The 26,208-nt window shown below is 37.9% G+C and overlaps 1 protein-coding gene across 2 annotated transcripts in view; it reads right to left on the bottom strand.

The window, feature by feature from the left end:
* The window catches only part of DNAH11 (dynein axonemal heavy chain 11), a 320,004-nt gene that overhangs the window by 36,212 nt on the left and 257,584 nt on the right, over positions 1–26,208 (bottom strand). For both annotated transcript variants that reach the window (XM_073898943.1, XM_025872997.2), the window contains 4 exons: positions 14,736–14,940; positions 6,194–6,358; positions 4,371–4,511; positions 980–1,150 (listed from right to left, as the gene is read on the bottom strand). In XM_073898943.1, the coding sequence (XP_073755044.1) occupies positions 980–1,150; positions 4,371–4,511; positions 6,194–6,358; positions 14,736–14,940 (682 nt within the window). The remainder of the gene's footprint in view (positions 1–979; positions 1,151–4,370; positions 4,512–6,193; positions 6,359–14,735; positions 14,941–26,208) is intronic.

The raw sequence follows: 26,208 nt of genomic DNA, 5'->3' as shown, positions 1-26,208 counted from the left end.
ATTTATGACGTACATCGTGAAGCACCTACACCCATGTATTCCTAAATCACCCGAAGGAATCTACAAACACCGAAAGTACTGAGAGTCATAGCCTGTCATTGTTAACGGCAGGTATTTATAAAATGCCTTCTTTGGGTGAGGCACTTTGGAGGGTACAACACACACCAGGCATTGATCTTCCATGTAGATTTGGGTTGACAGAAAAAGTTATACAGCAAACAAACTAATGAAAGGACAACATGCTTATTTCATCTAGGCATTCAGTCCTCAATGTTTTCTTCTTATCATGGGCATCTTTATTTAAAAACAATCTTTTGCTGGGGCACCTGGGTGGCTCAGTCGGTTGAACGTCTGACTCTTGATTTTGATTCAGGGGATGATCAGGGCCATGAGACTGAGCCCTGCGTCGGGCTTCCTGCTCAGTGGGGGGAGTCGGCCTGGGATTCTCTCTCCCTCTCCTTCTTCCCCTCCCCCAGCTCTCGCTCTCTCTCAAATAAAATCTTAAAATCTTTTGCTGCAGTCCCTATTAAAAGAAGAAAAAAGAATGAAAGGATAGATCTCACTAAAGGTGGCAGCGTGAAACCTGGAGCTCTTTTACGCAGTCACTGGTTTTTAAAGGGAAAGAGAGACTCCTAGGAACATCTAGATCTGGAGTCATAATTCTGGTCTCAAAGAATCTCCCCGGTAGCACCCGGGAGGCCCTGCACAGGACCTGCGTAGTGAGGCGGAGGTCTCACTGATCTGCTTTTCAGGGTGACAGCTAGTGGGGTCAGCTAAAGTGCATACCCACCCAAACCAACACTGCAGGACCTACTCAATGGCGGTCATACGTCCAAGTTTCCCCTGGGAAATTCAAACTTACCTTAGGCTACCAAGGGCTTCCAAGAAAGGTGTCATGTCTCCCTTGGGTGGAAGTAAAGCTTATAATAAACAGAGGTATGGGGCTCTGGGGATGCTTTCAAGTGACGGATTTCCTTACCTGAAAAGCCATCTGGGACAGGAAGGTGAGCTTGTCCCTCTCAAACAGCGCCCGGCTGGTATAGAGGAAGACAGCGTAGGTGATGCTCTCCATGAGGACTGAGACACGGCCCTGCGTGGCCTCTACCTTGTCAGCCTGCTCAATTGCTCTGAGGAACAGCATGTTGAAAGCCTGGGGAATTTAAAGTGACTGGTAAAGGCTGGAAACCAAGGCCTGATGTCTAGCTAGTCCTAGACACAAAGTAAACATGTGGAATCCCTTTGTACGCGTTTACGTTTAACTTTATACAAAACTGCTGAACTGTTTTCCAGAATGGTTTCACTGCCTTGTGCTCTCATCAGCAACGTAAAGAGTTGCGGGACGGTGCCTGTGCGGTACTTGTTACCGCCGGTCTTGGACAAGCGTGGCTATTCTTTTTGGTCTATAATAAAACTTCATTCTGCTTTTACTTTGCATTTTTCTGATGAACACTGAGCATTTAAAAATGTGCTCATGGACAGTACACATAACTTAGCATAGGACATGTCTGTTCAAATCTTTCATTGTTTGAGTTGTCTGAGTTGTACAAGTTCTTTATATATTCTGGTATAAGTGCATTATTAGATACATGTATTGGAAGGAAATTTTAATAGTACATGGCTTGTCTTTTCATTTTCTTAATGTCTTCTGAAGACCATAGATTTTTAATTTGATAAGATTCAATTTATCATTTTCTATTGTATCCTAAGAAATCTTTGCCTAACCTGAAGCCCAAAGATTCTCTCCCATTTTTTTTTCCTAGAAATGTTATAACTTTGCTTACTTATTTTGAGTTAATTTTGCATAAAGTGTGATGTAACGGTTAAGGTTCATTTTATTCTTTGTGGATATCCTGTTTTCTCAGCACCATTTGTTGTAAAAACTATCCCTTCTTCATTGTCTTGGTATCACTGCCAAAAATCAATTGATCATACATCTGTGGGACTACCCCTGGACTCTTGTTATCTACGTATTTTTCTTTAGGCCAATTAGCATAGGTTTCTAATAAGTGCTGAAATCACGTGCTGTAAGTTTTCTAAATTACTTATTCTTCTTCAAAATTATTGTTATTTTAAATCCTTTGAATTTCTACACAAATTTTAGAATCACCTTGCCGATTTCTACTAAAAAAGCCTTCAGAGATTTGATTGAGATGGAATTGAATCTATAGATCAATTTGGAAAGAATTGGCATCTCAGTAATATTGAGTGTTCTAATCCATAAACACGGTATACCTCTCCATGGTCTATCTCAACAATGTTTTGTAGCTTTTAGCACATGGATCTTGTTTTGTTAAAATTATCCCTAAGAGTTTCGTGATTTTTGGAAGCTACTGTAAATAGATCAAGTTATTAGTTTTATTTTCCAATTGTTTGTACCTCATATATAAAAACAACTGATTTTGTATATTGACTTTATATCCTGCCATCTTGCTGAAAACTCACTTCTTTTGGTAGATTTCTTAAGATTTTCTACATACATTATTAGGTCATTTGTGGAAAAAAAAAGACACTTTTTCTTCTTCTTTTTAAATGTCTGTGCCTTTTATTTTATTATTGTACTGGCAATAACCTGCAGGGCAGTTCTGAATAGAAGTGTTGTGAGAAGACATTGTTCTGATCTTAGAGGAAAGCATTCAATTTTTCAACATTAAGTATAATATTAGCTGTAGATTTCTGTAGATGACCTTTTTCACTTTTAGAAGTTACCATCTATTCTTAGTTTGCTGTTTTTTTTTTTTTCTTTTTTTGACCAGGTGTTGAAATTTGTCAGATTCTTTGTCTGCATCCAATGAAGTGATCATATGGTTTTTCTCTTTTGTTCTATTCATATGAAGACTTGTGTTATTTTTAAATGTTTAACCAGCTTGCATTCCTGGCATAAATTCCACTTGGACATAATATATTGTTCTTTTTATATGTGGCTGGATTCAATTTGCCAATCTTTCCTTGAGAAGTTTGGCAACAGTGTTCATGAAGAGGTCTGCTCTGTGGTTTTCTTCTCTTGTAATAGTCTGGTTTTCCTATTTGGGTAATGTTGGGTTGATATTACTGATTTAATTTTATTACTCTTTACACAATGTGGTTGTTCCGAAATCCAACCACTCTGTGCTTCTCAGAATTTCTGCACCTAGCTCCATATTACTAGAAACCTGCTAGTTATTCTTGACTCTTTTCATTACTGTCCATATCTAATCCATTTCCAAGGGCTGATTATTCTAGCTTCAAACCATAGGGCAAGTCTATTCACTTTTGAGTCTTTTGTCATCAGTCATCTGCTTCAAACTGTTCAATGGCTCCTTTTTGCAGACAAACTATAATCCAATATCCCCCACCAGGCAATGCGGTCTCCCATGATCTACATTTTCCCACCTCTCTAGACTCTTGTCTTGTCATCTTCTCCCTCACTAATTACCCTCCAGCCACATAGATTCATTTACCACCTGGAATCCCAAACTCTTTCATGTCCCACACATCCTTGTTTTCTCCAAACACTCCATAGGTGACTAAACTCTATAGGAATCAACTATAATGTCACTTCCTCTGAGAGGCCTTCTCTGAGCTAAGAGTGAAACAGTCCCTCCCATCCTTATTATTCTCTCTCATTATACTCATCACTTTTACACACACACACACACCCCTGTGTATCTCCATTCATATCTTTTTTTTTTCGAAATTGTACACTCAGCACAACATCTGGCATGATGATTGATCTCAACAGCTATTTGTTTAAAAACTGCCTGACAGAATGAATGAATACTGCCCAGAGGCACAGTGATGCAAAGTAAAGAGCATGGCTTTTCGGATCACAACAACCATGAGTTCCAATCCTACCTTTTACCATTATAATGTGAATTCTTGGGCAATTTATTTAAAATCTGAAAATGTTAGCTTTTCTTTTTTTTTAAATAGGGACACAATAATATATTGAGATGTTCCACGCATAAGAATGAACCAAAGTATGAAAATGTCCGGTATGTAATAGAGTGACTTAATGAATAGTTGTTCTCAATCTTTCTCCTGCTCTACCAAAATAATATGAGAAATCTTTATATAAGACACCTACATTTTCACAAAGTAAAGGAATCACAAGGAGACTTCCCTTATATATAATAAACTCAAGACTCGGTTTAAGAACAAAAACAAATGTGTTATGATGCCACATAATTTAATTATCTTAGAGCCTTAATGAAAATCATAAATAAAAGTTCCTGAGAAAATGAGGTTTTTTTTTGTTTTTTTTTTTTTTTCTCCTCACTAGATCCTCAGGATTCCTTACTGGATATACCGATTGCTTAAAAATAAATTCTAAACTTCCAGAAACAGGTAGAACTCATGAAATTAAAAATTTTTCTTAGTTTATTCAGCATTACCTTCAAAGAGAACTGATAGAAGGGGTTAATTTTTCTGAGATCATTAATAACAAAATAAAGAAGAGATGCTCTTGCTGCCACTGGTCTGTAACCTTCTCGGGCCTCATTGATTTTTCTTTCATTTTCTTTAGCTTCAATCACCTATGGTGAGATCAAACAAGGTAAGTAACTCATAACTTACTCTTCATATTCTTTATACTTAGCCAATTGATGGAAGGTATGTATCTGAAATGAAAAATTATTTGCATTAAATAGAGAACATATATGGCATCTATGTGCTTCAATTTTTCTAAAATGATTAGATTCATATTTTAAACCATTTTTTTTCATAAATTGAGTTTTCAGCAAGAATGGACATAATCCTAGCTGTTTTACAGTTACAGATTAAACAAACCTGATTGGTTTCGGTTTTTCAGAATTTGTTCTGAGTAATGTCACCTTCCCCTGCCTCCTCTCTCTTTTTCAGGTTTAATAACCTAGCTATATCACCTCCCAGGGATAGCTCTTAAAAGTCTGCTGGGTCAATTCAATGCCGATAACTTTATTAGTCAACAAGGTATACAAAAGCAGTCAAGGGCAATAATATATCCCACAGCCAGGCTTACTAAAAAGTCTTTATATGAAGACTCTCATGACTGTCTGACTTTGTACCAGATGATCCATATGCTCACGTTTTTCCATTTAGTTTCTGTATTAGCCCCTGGTTACATTCAGCGAGATAATTAAAACAACAATAATACCACCACCACCCATCAACCAACATATTCATTTTTACTCAAGGTTCAAATATTTTTTTTTTTAATTTAGGATTATTGCTGGTCCTACAGCTTTTTAAGAAGTTTTTTTTAAAAGAAAGTTGATTCTTCATACTTGTGTATAAAAGGAAATAAAACAGAGCAGAGAGGGGAATCCCTACATAGCAATATACTAAGATAGGAAGAGACATTTTAAGAGACAGTTAGAAGCTAACTTCAAAGCTAAGACCTAATTTACTTAATTGCCTCAATCTTTACCATCTTAGGAGCTACCTAGAAGTCACTTAAAAGGATAGAGTAATTTGGGATTCCATTTCTTAGCTTAAATTAAGACAAACATATAGGATGTATGGTGACACAGCCTCAATCGGGGAATTAATAGATTACTTAGTAATGAGGATATTCCAGAAAGGAAATAAGGTTCCTCTCATTCCGAAACAATGGAATTTTAAAGTTCATGGCCATTTGTGTGAGTCCAAAGTGCACGTCATGCGTAAGGCATACTGGGACATAGGCTGGACATTCAGCAGGAAATCTACTCAATAAAAATTTTACTGGCATTCAGGAAATGTCATTGTTTCCCAGGGTGAATAATGTATCTGAGCACAGCAAGAGACTGTCCCTTGCTCAGCCTCTGACCACTGAAGGCCTGTAAACAAAACGTCAGCTCTGAATATTTCCCTGAAAGGCACAACAGACTGGGAAGCCTGTGGTGGCACTGTGGGGTGTCAGTCTGCCAGAGCTGGACGCTAAGCCTTTTTAGATTTTAGACCATATAAGCCAGCAGGCTCCAATTTTCTTCCGATTTGGCCACTCAGAAAAAATAACAGCCTGACAGAGTCTCATGTGAATGACTGGATCTCTGCTGAATTAGGACAAGCACAAGTTCAACCACCTCCGTCTCCATGCACAGCCCTGCACATTTTAAGGGTAGTTTATTAAAGGACCTGAAATCCGCAACAAGGCAGTGCTCTTAGAGACGCTGTCAAGTTGGATCACATTTTTACACCAACCACTTGATTCAAAAGGAGCACTGTGACCCTCCGGGTGTCCTGGGCGCCTTGTTACCTTGCGTTCTATCTCAGCCACGGTTGCTTTTGTCATCTCTAGTCTCTCCACCAGCTCGGTGTCATCTAGAAAGCTCCCCTCTGCCGCAGAAAGGCGCAGAAGGAGGTCATCCTCCAGATACTTCAGCTCGATCTTAAAGTCATTTTGGTGCTTTGTCAAAACCAACTAACACAAACCAGGAAAAGTGTGAGAAATGGTGATACAATTCATGTTTGAAAGCAGTTTCTTTAATCATCGATTTCATGGAATCATATCACACTTAAAATTAAAAACATACTAATCATCTTTAAAAATTTATTTTAAAACAAGTCAGAAAATATGTTAAGAACTGGTTGCACTCCAGGGTCCAGAGAGTGAGTGAGTATTTGTCATAATCATTTAACATTGGGAACCTACAGGAAGAATCTACTCTATAGAAAGAAACTTCTGGTTTCTGCTTCATATCTAAAGAGTTGGAAGTCATCATTTCCATCCTCACAACAGTAAAAAAGTGAATCCTCAAACTCCTCTTATATCCATCAAAGAACTGAGGTCATAGGGCGACTGCTACCCTCAAAATCAGAGAGGTAGGTGAATACAGACCATTACAGCTACTGGCAAATTCACAACAGTCACTGGCTAATTGCTGGAGGCAGAGCTTGAGGGTTAAAAACCTCTGGGGGTCCAGTCTTAGGAAGCCCTTCATACTTTTGTGAATTTACCTCCAGGAGACTTACCAGGTTCTCATGGTAAAGATCAGGAAAACAAAACAAAAAAAATCTACTCCTGTTTTGTCAGTGGAAGGGGGAAAAGCAACCATTCTGAAATATGGCCAGAGGAAAGCAACCATTTAAAATATGCAAGAGCTTTCCGTTCTCTTAACAAATGCCTGCCCTCAAGGGAAATTACATTATCAGAGCCTTACCTGACCTTAGGTGGGAGGATGATTGGACAACTCAGCCTCCCCTAGATGGCCTTTCTCGCATAAGGAAGACAAAAATAAATGATAAACTCTTCTGAAGTTCAAACCCCAGTGGGCCTATCAGAAAACCCTGAGAGTTAATGATAGGATTATAGAAAACTTCCCATCCAAAATACCTTACCATCATACCACATCAGCAGACTCCAGTATAACACTGGATTACAACAGACAGTGCAAGGTACTGACTCTATTTAAAAAGGAGCTTCCAGGGAAGTGCAAGGACACAGATGGAAAAAAACAGGGGTCTGAGAAGGAAAGTGAAGCCGATAGCACTAAAAGCTCCAGCAAACATGACATGTAGCCTAACTCCTAGTCACATAAACAAAACCTAACACTAAAGCTCTACTTACCTCACTTCAAATTATCTGATACATCATATCTGGCTTTCAACAAAAAAGTACAGGGCACAATGAAAGACAACACAGTCAGAGGAGATAAAGCAAACCTAAGAACAAGACTCAGGAATGGCAGAGATTTTGAAATTATCAGACTGGGAATTAAAAATAACTATGCTTGGGGCGCCTTGGTGGCTCCGTCATTAAGCGTCTGCCTTCGGCTTAGGTCATGATCGCGGGGTCCTGGGATCGAGCCCCGCGTCGGGCTCCCTGCTCCGCGGGAAGCCTGCTTCTCCCTCTCCCACTCCCCCTGCTTGTGTTCCCTCTCTCCCTGTGTCTCTGTCAAACAAATAAAATCTTTAAAAAAAACAAAAAACAAAAACTATGCTTAATGTGCTAAGGGGCTCTAATGGATAAAGTGGAAAACATGCAAGACTATATGGACAATTTAAGTAGAGAGACAGAAATTCTAAGAAAGGAAATGCTAGAAATAAACACTATGACAGAAATGAAGGATGTCTTTGATGGACTCCTCAGTAGGCTGGACACAATCAAGGGAATCATCAGCCACCTTGAAGATAACTCAAAAGAAACTTTTCAAAGTGAAAAGGAAAGAGAAAAGGAATGAAAAAAAAAAAAGGAAAAGAATATCCAATAAATGTATGACAAAAAGTTTAACATACACATCATGGGAAAACCTGAAGGAGAAAAAGGAGAAGAAATATTGGAAGTAATACTGGCTAAGACGTTTCCAAAATTAATGACATTCACCAAACCACAGATCCAGGAAGCGCACAGCATACTAAGCAGAGTAAGAAACCAACAAACGAATCAAATTCAAACTGCAGAAAATCAAATACAAGGAAAAAATCTTAGAAAAAGCTACAAGAAAAAGAGAACAACAATCCACCTCACCCATAGAAGACGACAAGAATTACACAGAACTGTTGAGAAACAATGCAAGCAAAGAAAGAGTAAATATTTTAAAAATTGAAGAAATAAACTATCAGTCTAGAATTCTATATCTTGCCAAATCACTCGTCAAAAATGAAGGAAAAATAAAGACTTTTTCAGACACACAAAACCTAAAGGATTCTGTCACCAGGAGACATGTCTTACAAGAAATGTTAAAATTTTTTGTCACAGAGAAAAAAATGATATAGGTCAGAAACTCAGATCTCCATAAAGAAAGGAAGAATGTCAGAGAAAGAATAAATGGAGGTAAAAATTTTTTTCTTACTCTTGACAGAACTGTTCAAAATAGTACAGACAACAATGTATTCAGTGATTATAACTTACAGTAAATGAAATGAACGACAACAATGTTATAAGAGACTGGAGGGAGGAAATGAAACGGCTTATAAAAGATAACCTGCATGTCCCAGGAGGCAGTATAATAATGTGATTTGAAAGTGGACTTAGGTTACTTGTTTTTTTAAGATTTTATTTATTTATTTGACAGAGACACAGCGAGAGAGGGAGAAGCAGACTTCCCGCTGAGCAGGGAGCCCGATGTGGGGCTCGATCCCAGGACCCCGGGATCATGACCTGAGCTGAAGGCAAACGCTTAACGCCTGAGCCACTCAGGCGTCCCTGGACTTAGGTTTCCTGTAAATGTATAGAGTAAATGCTAAAGAAACCACTATATGTTTTTAAAAAGAAGTATAACTTATATGCTGAGATAGGACAGGCAATAGAATCCTATAAAATGCTCAGTTAAAATCAGAGGAGGCAGAAAGAAAGAAAAGAAAAAAAAAGGGTAAGGAAGAGTGCAGTAAACAAACAAACAAAACAAAAAAAGACAAATATTTTTAATCCAACTGCGTCAACAAAAATCTCTTTGTGAATTTTCTAAATACATCAATTAAAAGACAGACACTGACACAGTGGATACAAAAACAGAAACAAAAAACAACAAAAACCAAGACCCAACTGTCTGCTGTGTATAGGAAATCTACTTTGCTCAACGGCAAAGGGATGGAGAAAGATACAGCATGTAACACTAAACAAAAGAAAGCTGAAACAACTATATTAATTTCAGACAAAAAAGACACGAAAACAAGGAAAATTATCAAAAGCAAAAAGGGGACTTACATAATCATAAAGGGGTCAATTCTCTAAGAAAATTTAAGAGTCCATAATGAGCATGTCTCTGACAGCAGAGCGTCAAAATACATGAGGCAGAGACCGATAAAACTGCAAGAAGCAGACAAAGCCACAGTGCTGGAAAATGGAAAACTCCTAGATATTTATAGTTAATACACCTAGTGGGCAGAGATTCAGGAACGACATGGTCGAACCAAACAGGACCATCACTGGATGTAACCGACATTTATGGCATACCTTCTCAACTAACAGCAGAGTATGCCTTTTTTTCAGGCTTAGATAGGATATTCAAAGATAAACCAAACTGTGGGCCAGAAAACACATATAAAAAAGTTTAAAAAACCCCAGAAATACGAAGTATGCTCTCAAACCACAATGAAATTAAAGAAGGAATCACTAATGGAAAGACAGCTGGAAAAATCCCAAAATATTTGGAGGTTTAACAACACACTTCTAAGTAACATACAGGTGAAAGAAGAAATCTCAAGAGAAATGAAAAATACACTGAAATAAATAAAAATGAAGGTACAACTTAACGAAATGTGTGAGAGGTAGCAACAGCAGTGGTTGGAGGAAAATTTATAGCCCTGAACACATATTAGAAAAGGAGGAAGATTCTAAAATTAATTATCTAAGCTTTTACCCTAAGAAACTAGTGAAAGAAGAGCAACATAAACAAAAAGCAAGGAAATGAAAATAAACAATAAAAATTAGAGCAGAAATCAATAAAATATAAAACAGGAAACCAATGGGAAAAAAATCATCAACCAAACATTGTTTCTATACAAAAATCAATAAAATTTATAACCCTGTAGCCAGGCCAATCAAAAAAAAAAACAGTGGGGGAGAAAGCAAAAATTACAATGTTAGTAATTAAAGAAGGCCCATCACTATTGATTCTACGGGTTAAAGGACAATAAAAGATTATGATAAACAATGGTATGCCCATAAATTTGATAATTTAGATGCAGTAGACCAATTCCTTGAAAGACACATCTACCAAAAACTCATACAAGGAAAACTACATAATCTGAATAGGCCTTTGTCTAATTAAAAAATTGAATTGACAATAATCTTCTAAAAAAGAAAGCACCTGGCCCAGATGATTTTTCTGATAAGTTTACCGAAGATTTAAAGAAGAAATGCTATCAATTCTTTACAGTTTCTTTCAGAAAATAGAAGCAAAGGGATTACTTCCTAACCAGTTTTGAGGCCAGCATTAGCCTAATATCAAAACCAGATAAAGCCATTACAGAAAAACCCCAAAACTATATACCTCTATTCTTCATGAGCATAGATATAAAAATCCTCAACAAAATATGAGCAAATCAAATCAAACACATGTGTGAAAAGAACTATATACCATACTACGTCGGATTTATTCCAGGTATGCAAGTCTGATTCAACATTGAGAAGTAATGTAATTCATCTCATCAAAAGGCTGAAGAAAAAGCATATGATATGCCAATAGACGAAGAAAAAACATTTGAAAAATCCAACATTCATTTATGATAAAAACTCTCAGCAAACTAGAAATATAGGACTTCAACTTGATAAAAAACATCTAAAAATGAAACCTCTAGCTAATATCCCACTTAATGGTCAGAAACTATATGCTTTCCCCCCAAAACTGGAAACATGACCACTATTTCCTTTCACCACTTCTATTCAACATTGTACTGAAAGTCTTAATGAACGCTGCAAGACAAGAAAAATAATAAAAGGTATACAGAATGGGAAGGCAGAAATGAAAACAGTCTTTGTTCAATTATGGCATGGTCGTCTTTGTAGAAATTCCTCAAGCATCAACAAAAGGACTCCTAATAAGAGATTATAACAAAGCTGCAAGATACAAGGTTAATATACAACAGTCAATTGCTTTTCTATACACTAGCAATGAACAAATGGAATCTGAAATTTATAATGCAACCCATTTGCATTAACACCAAAAAACTGAAATGCTTACGTATAAATCTAAGAAATTATATTGAAGATATACATGAAGAATTCTACCATATTCTGATAAAAGAAATCAAAGATCTTAAAATGTAGAGAGAATCCATATTCATGATAGGAAAACTCAACATTGTTAAGGTATCATGTCTTCCCTTCTATGATTCAACATAATATCAATCAAAATTCCAGCACATTATTTTGCAAATATTGACAACCTGATACATGGGAAAGGCTTAAGATCCAGAAGAGCCAATAGTCAGTGTACAGAGGAAGAAGTTGAAAGGTTGACAATACCCAACTTAAAGGCTTGCTATAAAGGTACCACTAATAAGGAAGGTATGGTTTTCACAAAGTAGACAACAGATCCACAGAAATATCAATTGATCTTCGACAAGTAGCAAAGGCAATGGAGAAAGGACAGTCTTTTCAACAAATGGTGCTGGACAACTGGGTATCCACATGCAAAAGAATGAAGCTGGATCCCTACCTTATACTATATAAAAAAATTAACTCAAAATGGATCATAGACCTAAATGTAAGAACTAAAACTATAAAACTCCTAGAAGAAAACATAGGAGTAAGTCTTCATCAATCTGTGTGAGGCAATGGTCTCTTAGATATGACATCAAAAGCACAAGCAAAAAGGAAAAAAAGACTGGATTTCATCATAATTAAAAACTTTTGTACATCAGAACACACCATCAAGAAAGTGAAGACAAACCACAGAATGGGAGAAAATATGTGTATATTATCTGTCCAATAAGAGCACAATACTCAAAATATATAAAGAACTATGACACAACAATAAAAATAACCCAATTTTTAAAATGGGCAAAGGATTTGAAGAGATGTTTCTCCAAAGACGACATATAAAAGGCCAATAAATATATGGAAAGATGTTAACCTCATTAGTTCGTAGGGAAAAGAAAGTCAAAACCAGTGAGATACTGCTTCATATCCACTATTACGGCTATTATCAAGAAGAGAGACAAGTATTGGTGAAGATGTGAAGAAATCGGGTCCTTTCTACATAGTTGGTAGAAATGTAAAATGGTGCAGTTGCCTTGAAAACAGTCTGGCAGTTCCTCAAATATTAAACATAGAATTACTATATGACCCAGCAATTCTGCTCCTAGGTACATACCGAAGAGAAGTGAAAAATATATGTCCACACAGCTTACAGTGAACATTCACAGAAGCACTGAACATCACTGCCCAACAGTGGGAACAACCTGAATGTCCTTCAAATGATGAGGGCATAAATAAAATATGGTATATAATATCTACAAAAGAATATTATTCAGCCATAAAAAATGAAGAATTGATAGATATTATAATATGGATGCACCTGAAAAACATTATGCTAAGTGAGAGAAGCCAGGTACAAAGGCCAGATATTTTAAGATTTGATTTATATGATATGTCCAGAACAGGCAAATCTATAGGGATAGAAAGTAGATTAATGACTGCTAGGAGCTAGGTGGGTGGGGACGCTGGGGTAAGTAACAGCCAAGAAGCATGGATTTTCTTTTTGAGGTGCTGAAAATGTTGTAAAATTGATACTCTGTGAATGACCTAAAAAACCACTGAATTATACAATTAAAAAGGGTACGTGAATGATATCCCAAACTTATAAAACACAGGGAGAAATATTACTATGTCTTAATGAACAACAATGAATGGATAGGTTTTACTGAAGCTGAACAGTATTTTAAATAAATTTTATTTTTATATTGCAAAAAGGATAACATTAGGAGAAAGTGAAGTTGGGCTAGTGATGTAGAGGAACTCTGTAGTATCTTGCAACTTTTCTGTAAATAAATCTAAAATTATTCCAGAGTAAGTTAACATTTATTTTAAAATCTTGCTTCTGATTAAAAAAAAAAAATAGGGGAGAGAGGCAAAATGTTGCTAATTACTGAAGCTAAATGATGACCACATGGAAACTTAGAACTGTTTTTTTTTTTTTGTTCCTATGTTTGAAATATTTCACTATCAAAAATAAAAGCAAATAAAGAAATTAACTGGACTGTCAACGCTTTTGGAAAAAAGAAAAACATGTATACATAAATTACCACGACAAGACGATTTTCTTATATGGTCATATGGTGTTTCGAATGCAGACATGTTCCCTGTCGAATTTGGCAGTGATGCACCAAGCAGCCTGTGGTCCTTGAAACCCTGGCCTTGGATCACTCATCGCCAGTAGGTTGCGATTTCACTGCATGGGAGCATGCCCGCGAGGAGACCGGAGGGAACTGTGCCCACTCACTCAGCCTCCATCCCAGGGCTGTCTCTGCCCTGTTTGTGGACTGGTGCAGAAGTAAATCCAACTGAAATTTGCTTCCAATGGACTCTTGAACATGCGTGAGAGTCCCTTGTAGGGCCTGGTAACACAGACTGCTGATCCTGCCCCCACAAGGTCACTTTTAGTGGGATCTGGTCTGTGGCCCGAGATTTTGCATTTAAGGTTCCCAGCTGATACTGATGTTCTAGGAACCACCATTTGAGAACCACTAATTTATATCAGGAATGGCGAACACTTTCCATAAAAGGTGAGAAGGTATTTTTGGTTTTGGAGGCCATATAATCTTTGCTGCAATGACTCACCTCTGCCATTGACTTCCTTCTACATTTTCAGGCTTCCTCTGTTGTTTTGTGTGTGTGTGTGTGTGTGTGTGTGTGTGTGTGTGTGTGTGTGTGTTTTAAATCAATCCTCATTTTTTTTATTTTTCTTAATCACTGTACTTAAAGCCATATATTTTCCTTTAAATGCTAGTCATCATCAGCTATGAGCCCCTGAATTTGTCCAGCCTTATTCCATTATGCCTCTTTTTTGTTCTTTTGCCCTGGCTGACTTAGACTATTATCACTGAACCTACCAGGACATGTTCCTGCTTCTCTCCTTTCGTTGTCCATGACTCCTATGTCTCCTTGCTTGTCCTTGTCACCTGCATCAAAACACACCTAGAGCGAGCCCATCTCCTACTGGGGGCACAATGCTAACTACCTGCTTTAACAGGAGTTCCCTTGAATTGTTAACTGTTCAAATACATCCTCATTTTTCTCAATGAGACTGTAAATCCCTGATGGGCAAGAATTTTATCTTAGACTCCTAGGTCTAAGCACTCTAACTTGGGCAAAGCAGATACTGAGTAAGTGTTGATGATTTTGTAATTTTTACCTTAAGTTTCTCCAGATCTGGTCTTTCAAGACTGACCACCTCTGCCAGGAGCTGGGCTTCTAGACCATCTTCTGTGACTGTGAAATTGAGGAGGGTTGTTTGAGCTTGCAATTCTGGCTTATAGTGAGGATTTGCCAGTTTTGTGTGAAGGATAAGGCGAAAGTTCTTGTTAAATTCACATTCTTTGTCTCCAATCCTGATGTATCTAAAAGGGCACAAGACAAACATTCAGGAGAGTCCCACGAACCATAACTGATATTTAGGTGGTATTCCATTTCCTCTATTCTGATAATGTATCTAGGCTGTAAGACCAGGTAATTCAGGACTTTTCAGCTACTCTGTCTCCCTCAAGTACAGAAGAAAAAGGAATTATCCACTGAACTTCTACAAGATTGTTTACATGCAAAATTGTGATAACAGTACTCATCTCGTAACGTTACCATAACAAGAAAATGCAGTACTTCATATGAAGGTCGTATAACAACAAACATTAGCTTCTATTATACTTCTGTGATTAACCTTCTATTAAACATTGTTCTTTTTTCTTTTTAATTTTATTTATTTTTTTGTGAGAGAGACAGAGAGCATGCACAAGCAGTGGGGAGCGGCCGGCAGAGAGAGAAGCAGACCTTTCACTGAGCAAGGAGCCTGATGTGGAACTCGATCCCAGCACCTGGGATCATGACCTGAGCCAAAGGCAGACACTTAACCAATTGAGCCACCCTAGAAGTCCCTAAATATTGCTATTCTGAAAGGATGAGTATGTATTTGCATATATCTGCGTGTATTAAGTGCATAAATATTTAAAATTTATATACATGTTAAAAGTACACATACACTTTAAATTACTATTTCAGTATTTTTAGTACTGGCTCACGAGCAAAATTTAAGCAGCCTCCTGTGTGGAATGCATGGGGATGGGGTCTCAACAACCACGCTTCTGTCCCATATCCCGATTCCCTCGGTCACAGGGACCAGAAGCGGGCACTTCAAAAGTACTCCAATCAGAGTGAGCTTTCCTGGGGCTTGGGATTGGAACAAAGAGAAGGGAGCGGTGGAACCTTTAAGCTCATGTTGACGTCACTCTTTCTTCCTGGTAAACCACACAGCAGAGAAAGACATTCCTGGTTTCCCCAGGGATGATTCAACCAATATTCAAGTTGAAGAGTCATACAAAGGGAGCAGGTTCTGGATTCTATGGGCTTCCAGGTTCCATGTTCCCTGAAGCCTGGCTGCCTTTTTACCACAGTTACCATGAGGCCTGCAGCCTTGTGACACGGTCTTTGTTTGGCTTCAGCTAGATGGAGGTGGTTTCTGTAACTGCAAGAAGCTCTGAATGAACGCAGCCTCGCCCTGGGGGGAGGGCCTGATTTCTGTTCTACCTCAGATACTGGGGTCTACCTCATAAGGACCTCATCCCTCAGGCTCTGTTGCCCTCTGGGTTCTGGAAGGGCTTTGGCCAACGGAAGCAGAAGCAAGACGGCAGTACAGGCGAGGGGGTTCAAGGCAGATTTTCCCTGCCTCAGTGCCGTGGTCTGGTGGGGGCTCCGTCCTCCCATGACCATATTCCAGGTTTGGGATGTTCCCCTTCCCACAGCTCCACTCACAGGACCAAGTCGTACCTTTAGGCCTAGCAGGGGTAATGGCTTCCTGATGTTGTAAACCCCGGGTTGCCTGCACTCTTCTCCTGGGTTCCTTTATGCTGCCCTTAGAACGTTCTTTCTGTCAACAGTCACTCTGTTAATTCTATTAAAAGAATCTCCAGACTATTTCGTGGTCTTGTTTTTCTGCCAGGCACCTGCTATGGGGATTCCGTAGAGGGGTTTTTAAATTCACACAACAGACAAGTGACAAACACTGAAATTTTTCAAACTCTTCCATCAAAGAGTTCTGAACTGCACAAGAGGAAAAATAGATGTAAAAAGCCTAAGAGTGAGCCTGAAAAGAGTATCTTCTCAGTCTCCTATTTTATATTAAATATAAAACTTCTGCATTCTTCCCTAGTCCATGTATAAAGTATTTTAGTTATAGACAGAATGTTATCCAAAGGCCATATTATTTTTACTGTAAATACAGTATTTTAAAAAAGACTACTTATCTCACTGACTTACAGGCAAAATGTTATTTCACTAAATTTATCAATTTGAATAACAAGTTCAGCACTCAGGCAATAGTCCTCTTTATTAAAATGTCACAATACTTGCAACAACCTTTTTTAAACTTGAGGAGAGATGCCCCAAATTTGTGATGTGGCAATATTTTAGGTTGCTGCTGGTGGCTGTTTCCTAATTTTATCTTGCTCTGAGGTTATTCTCTTGCACCACATGGTGAGGAAAGGGCTTCTGAACCACTGGCCATTTTATCTGAGTAGGAAGAATTTTGTAAAACAGTTGTAGTGTGTAATGATTGTTTAAAAAGTCAGTTTTCTTAAATCACTAAAGCTCATCACAGAATCCCTCTTAATCACTAAAGATTTAGTCTTTACAGCTAAGAATCTCAAAAGACAGGTAAGACTCATTACCTCTTCATCCAACTCTCAAATTTTGTTTGCATTGTAATAATCTTATATTTTCAACAAAAACTTTCACAGGTTTTGATTAAGGGTCTAAGCTTGAAAAAGATCTGTGAAACAAACCACTGTTGGAGACATTCTTTATTAAGTTGAATGGTCAATCCATTCATGTTATCTAGCTTTGGGCTGTTTTTACTGTGTCAAGACTTCCTACTCTTTAAAATTTTTTTCCTAGAAGGACAAAGAGCAATTTAGTTAGCAACTTTCTTCTAAGCCAGTATGTATTTGTATAATATGCTTCCCTTTAAAAAAATAAAAAATAGGGGCACCTGAGTGGCTCAGTTGGTTAAGCATCTGCGTTCAGCTCAGGTCATGACCTCAGGGTCCTGGGATGGAGCCCCCTTGTTGGGCTCCCTGCTCAGCAGGGAGTCTGCTTCTCCCTCTCCCTCTGCCCCTCCCTCCGCTCATGCTCTCTCTCTCTAATAAAAAAAAAAAATCTTAAAAAAAAATTAAAAAGAGTATTCACATTACTGTTAAAGAGAAACATTGAGAAAAAAAAAAAAAAAGACAGATGAATGAACCACAGGCCCTATGTTATAAATGAACCTGAGAGCAGCTGGTGGTGAATCCAATGAGCAGAGGGGCCCTGAGCCCTTGTTTCACAAGTCATGGAAATGACCCCATCTGTTCACATGTTTGCAAATAGTTTCCAGCTGATATCATGCTCATTAAAATCATCATGTACCTTATTGATAATTTCTTCAATTCTTTGTTTTTATAGAAAAACATGTTACAACCAAACATTCATTCACCCAAAAAGCAGTGACTGAACAACTACATGCCAGGCTGTTAGAGAGTCTTGTAGGCACTGGGCATATAACAGGCACAGTCTCTGCTCTCACCAACATTATTACCTAACTCTCTCATCATAGGCATTATGACTATAAGATCTTACAACACTGATGCAGCCACTCTTCTGTTTAGTCCGTTCAATAAATGAAAACACCTTAACTACCTACAACATGACAGCCATATCAAGATCAAAGATCTGCCTCTAGTAAAAGATAGGCAAAGAATATGAATAGACATCTCTCCAAAGAATATATACAAATGGCCAATAAGCATCTGAAAAGATGTTCGACAACATTACTCATCAGGGAAATGCAAATAAAAGCCCCAGCAAGGTGCCACTTCACCCACTAGATGGCTAGAATGAAACAAACAAAACCCCACAGACTATAGTAACAAGTGTTGACAAGGAGAGAGAGAAATCAGAACCCCCCCCATACACTGCTGGTGGGAATGTACAATGGTACAACTACTTTAGAAAGCAATTGGAGTTTCTCACAGTCTTATATACACAGCTATCATTTAACCTAAATATTCTACTCCTAGCTATATACCCCAAAGAAAGATACCCTTGTTGTATAAGACCATCCTATGTCATGGTTAACCCAATTCTTTTTGATGAAGACATATTCAACCACACCTCCATTTGGAGCATGATAAAAAATTTCTCCCACTACTTGAGCTTCTCTTTCCAAGGGTTTCCAAAATTAATTTCAAAGGTAGCTTTGAGAAAGATCTTTCTTTGCTAGCACTATTCACTGACTGGCCTTTAAAGGAACTTTCAAGAGTGAAGGTTTCATTACCGTGCCTGGGGTTCCCACACATAAGCGATACCAAAGCTGATACTCATTTCTATCACCACAGTGATAAAACCCAAACTTAAAATAAACCTCTGGTATGTTTTATGATTTTGTGATACTGCTCCATCTTGGTTTGAATTCTTTCCCTCTCAGAGCAGTATCTCAGAAATGCTAAGTCTGTCACCACCTTTAGATTTAATTTTCCCTAATTTGCTTATGAATTTTTACTGGATTTGAGTTCATACCTCATAAACTTCCTGTTTTAATCACCAAACTATATCCCCAGATGAAAAGAAAATGTAAATATTTTTACCACTTAAAAATGTGCATTTTATGAAGAACACTGAATGAACTAACTAACTTCACAATTTTCTTCATTGTTGTCCACTGGGGCAGCTCAGTGTGGCTGGCTGAGGAACTGAGGTAAGAAGTTTAATTTCGAGGTCTGCATGTGTGTGTGTGTGTGTGTGTGTGCACGTGAGAATCAGAACAAGCCCCACAAGACGACTAACTTACTTCTGGAAGTCCTAGCTGTCCAGGCCTCAGGGAGAAATCTCTCTAGAGTGGGGGTTGGAGAACTATTTCTATAAAGGGTCAGAGAATCAATACTTCAGGTTTTGTGGCCGCATAGGTCTTTCCCAAATATTCTTCTTTGTTGACAACCTTTTAAAAACCATTCTTAGCTCACGGTTTGCATTGAGACAGGTTGTTCGCAGATCACCACTCTAGAAGATCACGCGGTGAGTGGTATGAATGTAATCTTGCAAGAAAACAGCAGCTAATCACACTCAATCTCCTAGTACCACTAAGCTATAATTTTTCCAAGCAGCTACTACACATAACATTGCTCCCCTCCCTCGGCTTTCAAGAAAAAAAAAGTGTGAGACCAACCAACATGAAGCATGAGGTTTGAACAACTTTGCTTCTGGGTGTAGGTGACAAACGCTTTCAATGGGTTAAATAATTAACAAATACCCAAGTTAAGGCAATGCTCCATAAAAGGCCTCAGAGACGACTCTGCGGCTCCCAATTTCCCTTGCACACCTCCCTTTTATACCTACATGTACCCTGAAGTGTTCACGTACCCTAGTTTGAGAGTTGGAAATCTGCTTGAGGGACAGGTCTGATTTTCTCAGGAAGAGACAGTTAATCAGAGGAAAAGAGAAGGATGTCTGCCTATAAAACTGGGTTTTACATTTTGCTTGGAAACATTATTTCATAGGTTCAAATCTCCCAGAGATAGTATATTATCCTCAATTGGGGTGTTTATGATCTATGAAAGGCAAAAACTGCATAAAGACTCAGTGGATTTTATCATTGCTGCTAGGTTAATTTTTGGTTAATCTCCTATCTGGGAAAATTAAACAGACTCCTAGTGCTCTCTCATGATTTGAAGGATCCAAAAAACAACGGAGTTAACCAGAGGGGTGGGAAAATCAATCACTTTGTTGTCTCTGTGAAAGACATGGGTCCAGAGGTTATGACTTCTAGAATACAGCAGGCAGCTACAAGCTCTTGAACTCGAACTCCAATGAGAAGCAATAGCAGGTGTGAAGAACAACATCAAACTTCCAAGTGTGGCTATTATCTTAAAGCCATAGGTCTTAACCCATTTTCTGGCCCTATTCACCCCATGAGCAGGACTTGCCCCTTTCACTGTATCCCAGTGAGAATCAAGTGGCACAGGAATCTCTGAAGCTAGGGTGGAGTTGCTCCCAGAGGGTTTTTTTCATCTCTCCAAGGGAGTGACCAACTCCTGCCCCTTTTACTCAACGCCTGGTGTGGAGGTTAGAGATAGATTATATGACCTCAGATCAGAAATAAAATTATTTTCCCCAGTACAAACACTGTGGTTTTACTGGATAGGACATAGGATGAATCAAAAACATTGTTTCACCTGGCAGTCCTGCAGCTTTAGAGCAAGAAGGGCCCCTAGAGATCATTCAACTGATTCCCTTTCTTGGACCCGAAGAGTTTATGACTTGTCCAAGGTCACAGAGCTCAGTGGCAGAGCTGGGACTAGAACTGGGTCTCTAGACTCCTAGTATAAAGTTCATTTCACTGCATCACACTGTAGGTTAATTTGCTCTGTTTGATGGTGACAGCTTGAAACCCCAGCCTCCGTCGACCTGACCGTCGATCACAAGAGGGTCTTGAGAGAATATGACTGACTCAGTACAATCTATGGCCACTTGAGAAAATAATATAGAGCCCAGAGAACATGCCCTGCTGATCTTCGCTTTGAAATTCTGTCCTTGTTTATGAAGGAGAATAGCACTGATTATCGAGGTGCCCAGGTCTAACCAAAGAGTTGAATTTCTGGTAGATATTTTCATTAAATTAATTAATTTATAAAATCTTAAAAAAAAAACAGTCAACGTACAGAAAAATTTTCTGTCTTCTGGCTTTAAGGGGAAAAAAAGTCTTTTAAATATGCCAAAATGCTCACTCGTTAGTTGAATAAATTACTGTATAAAAGAACATCATCTACAAATTAACTATTAATTCAGTTTTCCATAGGTCAGGTTTACATAAAAATCAGGTACATTGGGAATTTCAAAATTCTTTCAGGGTTTATTCAAAATCTAGCTGAAATGTGTTTTGGGATGAAAAGATTCCTAACTTCGTCCAGTCATAGAAGGTCATTACCACTCTATGGACTGATATAAATACATGTGAAATGAATTCGTGGCTAATATTCACAGCACTTCTGGGACAGAACGGGGAAACATTTCTCCCAGCTATCAAATTTACCTGAAAACCAGAATCTCTGTGAGTCGAGGCACCATTATCTCAACATAATCAAGATGAGAATCTCAAGTTGGGGATTATAACCTGGATATCTTGTATCTAAGATACCTATGTAGAAACTGAGGAAGTATCTTTTACTTTTGTTGGAACTGTTCGCAAGATTAAGTGTAGCTCCTGCTGAAAATGCCATCAGTCCTGGATCATAAAAACCCAAACGACTTTCTGTAGTGATTAGATATTCTGAGTACATGAACCAACACTATCATTAATTTTTATTGCCATCTAAAACAAAGCTTGGAAAAGCAGCATATTCAGTTTAGAACAAGGACCCGCTGCAGGAAGACTGTTTTAAAAAAGATTTGCAAAACCTTTCTCACAATGCCGTGGAGAGAGCAATTTCCTAGGACACCGTGTTGGCACACTGGAGGCCCTTACTCTAAGATGGGCAATTCAGAGAGCTCCCAAGTTCCCTGGACTGGAGGAATTCTCCAGGCCTCTCACCAGGGCCTGCTTGTCAAGGTAAAGAAATGGCAGGTGGGTTTTGAGATAATAATATAGTCACACTCATCGGGGGAAAAAACACACGCAGGAAAAGAAAAGGAAAGAAACAAACTTTTCAATGGACATCTAAAAGCCTTACTGCATGTCCTGCTGCTTAAAATTAAATGCTTCTCCGTGAGGCTTGGGAGCTCCCATGGCTCTGGCTGGGAACATGGTGGCAGGCCCCAGGCCCGCATGGCGGTGGCCATGTTACTTAGCAACTTAGCAACCCCATCAGGGGGGCACCCCTGCAGAGTTGGTCACCCCCTCCTTTCCTGGGGAAAGGTCTGGGCTGAAAGCCGCACAGCCGGCAAGATGGGCCCAGGTAAAAGGAGGAAAGAAGTCCTGAATAGAAATGAGTTAATTGTCTTGCTGCTTCATACAGTTAATATAACCAACACGTCCTTCTCAGATAAAAGCAAACTTCAATTAAAAAAAAAAAAAAAAAAAAAAGACTGGTGTTGCAGGGACTCCAGGTACCCTTGCACAGAAAGAAAAAAGGAAGCTAAACAAGAAAATCCTAGATTATTTCCCTTCTGAGAAACAGAATATGTACACATTTTACATATATTATGTTCAATATGATGACATACATATGTATCTCGGTATCTATTTCATTTTTCAATATATCCATATTAAAATATTATAATGTAGCATGAAAAAGAAATTCTGGTTCTCTTTGCATTTGCTTTTCTAAAGAAAGTAATGTAAAGATTCTTTATCTGTGGTCTGTTTGGAATCACATGAAGACAACTACTACCCCAGAGAAATATGAGTTGCGTATCTACACTATCTACGCACTATCTACAGACCCGCGATGTTATTCTTAAAAAAGAAAAAAAAAACTTGACTGAATTTAGGAACAGAAATGTCTTTTCCGTAATTAAACTTTATGTTGAATTTAGAAATTAGGAGAGACTAGAATGCTGAATTTTACTACATGAGGACATGAATTAACTTGAAAATAAAGCAATTCCTATCGGCAAGGGTGATAATGAGAGAACTACATACCTCCTGAGTTTATTTAAAAACCAGAAGCTCCCAGCTCAAGAGAACACATTTTATTACAGTGTGGGATTGAATTTGTCATGGTTCTCTATCTTACGTCTGACCGAAGACCTCATATAAACAGATCTAACATCAACTGTAATACAATCATGTAGCATCAACTCCAAGGGTAACAACATAAACATACCGAATAAACTGAAAACTGGCTAACTGTAAGCAATTCCCCCAATTAATCTTAGTAGCACTTTTAGGAAACACAGTCATGGTATATGTCTGTAAAATATCTTTCATTGTATTATTTCTGTAAAATTTATAATCATACAGTTAATATTTCAGTTTTAAGTTTCTTTATATGACATGCTACTTAAGGACTATAATTAAAAGGACACTTACATGAAAAATATAGGAAAAGTATAAAATGTCTTTTAGAAAATATTTATATGCTTAGAAACAATCTGAAATACATCTTACAGTAAGGTTACTCTAAGATTAAAGTTAAAAAATTACTTCAATAATATCCGGGGGGATTTGAAAGATTAAAGAGATAAAATTTTACGAAGATGCTTCACAGATCAGCAACTTCTCTAATATGTAAGCCAGTAAATTTGCTTTGGAAAAAGTACATGTTGATAAATCTTCCCAGATATGTTTTCTGTCGATTGATATGATAAGATGTATTTTAGTTAAAATTAGGATTGTCTGGAGTTTGGTGGATTTAATTATTTGTAATTACCCAGCTGTTGTCAGCCTGTGGCCATTTTATGACAGTGGTATCTACTATGTGGGTCAGGTTCAACTGTATATCTTCTCAAACACAGATTTAATGTGCTATTGATGAAACCATTACTAGAACCAAATTAAAGTCTGGGCTGATGTATTGGTCCACAGGGACCTGTCAGACATGAAAGGAGTAATTAGTATTCATTACTTCATACTCCACAACATTCCAATTATTAATGAACTTCAACTTTTGGACTATGCTATATCTATCACAAGCGTCTTCCCAGACATTCGTTATCAGGAAGAATAAACTAATATTGGTTAAAAAAAAAAAAAAGGCCTCTAAAACAAACAGAACTAAAATGAACAAAAACGCTATTGACGCTGGAAAATTTTGCGAGGGATGTGACTTTCAAGAGGATGCAAATGTTATCCCACCTGCGTGGGAGGGATGGGATGTGGTGAGGACGTGCTGGGTGAATACTCTGGCATTGCAACCCTTGTGGGTTGTGTCCCCCTCTTTTCCTTGTTTTCAATGCTACTGTGACTTTACAAGAGGAAGGGAACCATTTGCAGTCACAAAGGTAATGGCATGGACAGAACACAGAAGTGTAGAGACAGAAGGGAATAGGAAAAAAGTGAAATGTTCATTGGTGGACATGAGAATAGGATGTCCATTAGACAATTTACGACCATGTAGGTCAGTCTGGGATGTGACCAAGGTAAAGTCAAAATTTTTCTGTTCCTGTTCTGATATTGCAAATGGGTATCTCTATTTTTAAAGCCCAATTGACCTTCTTCCATCAGTTTTCTTTCCCATTGTTTTTTTTATTTACTTCATCAGAAGAAAAATACTTCTTACATCAACCAATTTATTTTAATTTTGCATATCCCCTTCTGGTTTGCATATGTGTATATTTTTCAGTTTTCTTTTTTTTAGAGTTACACGAAGTCACAAGGAAGCATTTGCTTTGTTTAAACAGAAATCTTGTCAGGTGGAAATAATACTCTCACTAAAATATCAAACATTATTCCAAAGTACTTTTAAAGCTCTTGTAAACAAAACTAGTATCAAAATGTAGAGTGTCCTCAACTTTTTCCACTCAAAAATAAGAGGTGGCAAAAAAAAAAAAAAAAAAAGGATGTAGAATAGTTCCTCCTAGAAGAGGCAGCTAATAGGACTGAATATATAACTTGTCTGTATTCAAGAAAACACCAGAAGGGCACGAGTCCTGCCTTGGCTCTCCGAAAGCCTCCATAGTTCTTACACACTAGTGGTGAGCATGTGAGTTTGTACTAACACTTTGGAGAACAATTTGGCATTATGTTTTAAAGCTATTTGTGCACACACTCTACAACCTAACTCTTCTACCCCAGAATATAAACTCTGAGCACCTCCTGCTGTGTACACCTGTAGATGCATATATGGATGTTCAGTGTATTAATATGCATAGCAGCATGGCTTGTAATAACCAAAATGTCCTTCAATAACAATATTAAGTAAACTGGGGAACAGTTACACCACTGAATATTATGATGATGAAACAATTAAAGCTAAAAACAAGAATTCGGGTAAGTCTTAGATACGTAACAGTACAAAATTTGACTCCCTTTATATACACAATGATGACACTTTTGTAAAGGCCCAACTCAAACAAAAATAAAGTATTGTCAATACGTTTTGAAATGAGAACAAAATTTAGGATACTAGCTTTGGGAGAGAAGGCCCAATGGGGAATGAGAGGGGCACAAATGTGGCTTAAAGAATATTGTTAACCTTTCGATTCATAGTTTGAATGGAATTTATATATCTAATTTATTATTATGCTTTCTAACTTTTATATATTATGTATTTTATATGTACCAGCACTAACTAACACAATTTAAGTGACTAAAAGTCTCTCTTGTTCTTAGGAGTCAACTTAAAACACCAAAAGCTATGACTGATTCCTTGTTCACGCATCCTACATCCAAAAAAACAATGTCTTACGTCAGGATCTCCGGCTTAGCATCTGATTCAAGCTCCCAATCACCTACATACTGTACTTATCACTGGTTCAAGATTCAAAGGAAATAATATACTTTGACTCCCTATTTGTGCTATGTTGTATTCTTTTCCTCATCACCAGGTAAGAAAACGTAAAGGCAGAAAAATGGCCTGAACGACTTACCCCAAATCACCAAACTAGAGGGTAGCGGACCAAGATCCGAAACAAATTTCATCTTCCTTCCTCTACCACAACGCTAATTTCTAACAACCACATGCTAGCACGTAAGCCCCAACTCAGAGCCT

The sequence above is a fragment of the Callorhinus ursinus genome, unplaced genomic scaffold, assembly GCF_003265705.2.
Source record: "Callorhinus ursinus isolate GAN/ISIS: 27379988/994484 unplaced genomic scaffold, GSC_fseal_2.0 scaffold12, whole genome shotgun sequence".
Classification (NCBI taxonomy): domain Eukaryota; kingdom Metazoa; phylum Chordata; class Mammalia; order Carnivora; family Otariidae; genus Callorhinus; species Callorhinus ursinus.
The sequence above is the reverse complement of the archived record's forward strand: the minus strand, read 5'-3'. Positions and strand labels throughout refer to the sequence as shown.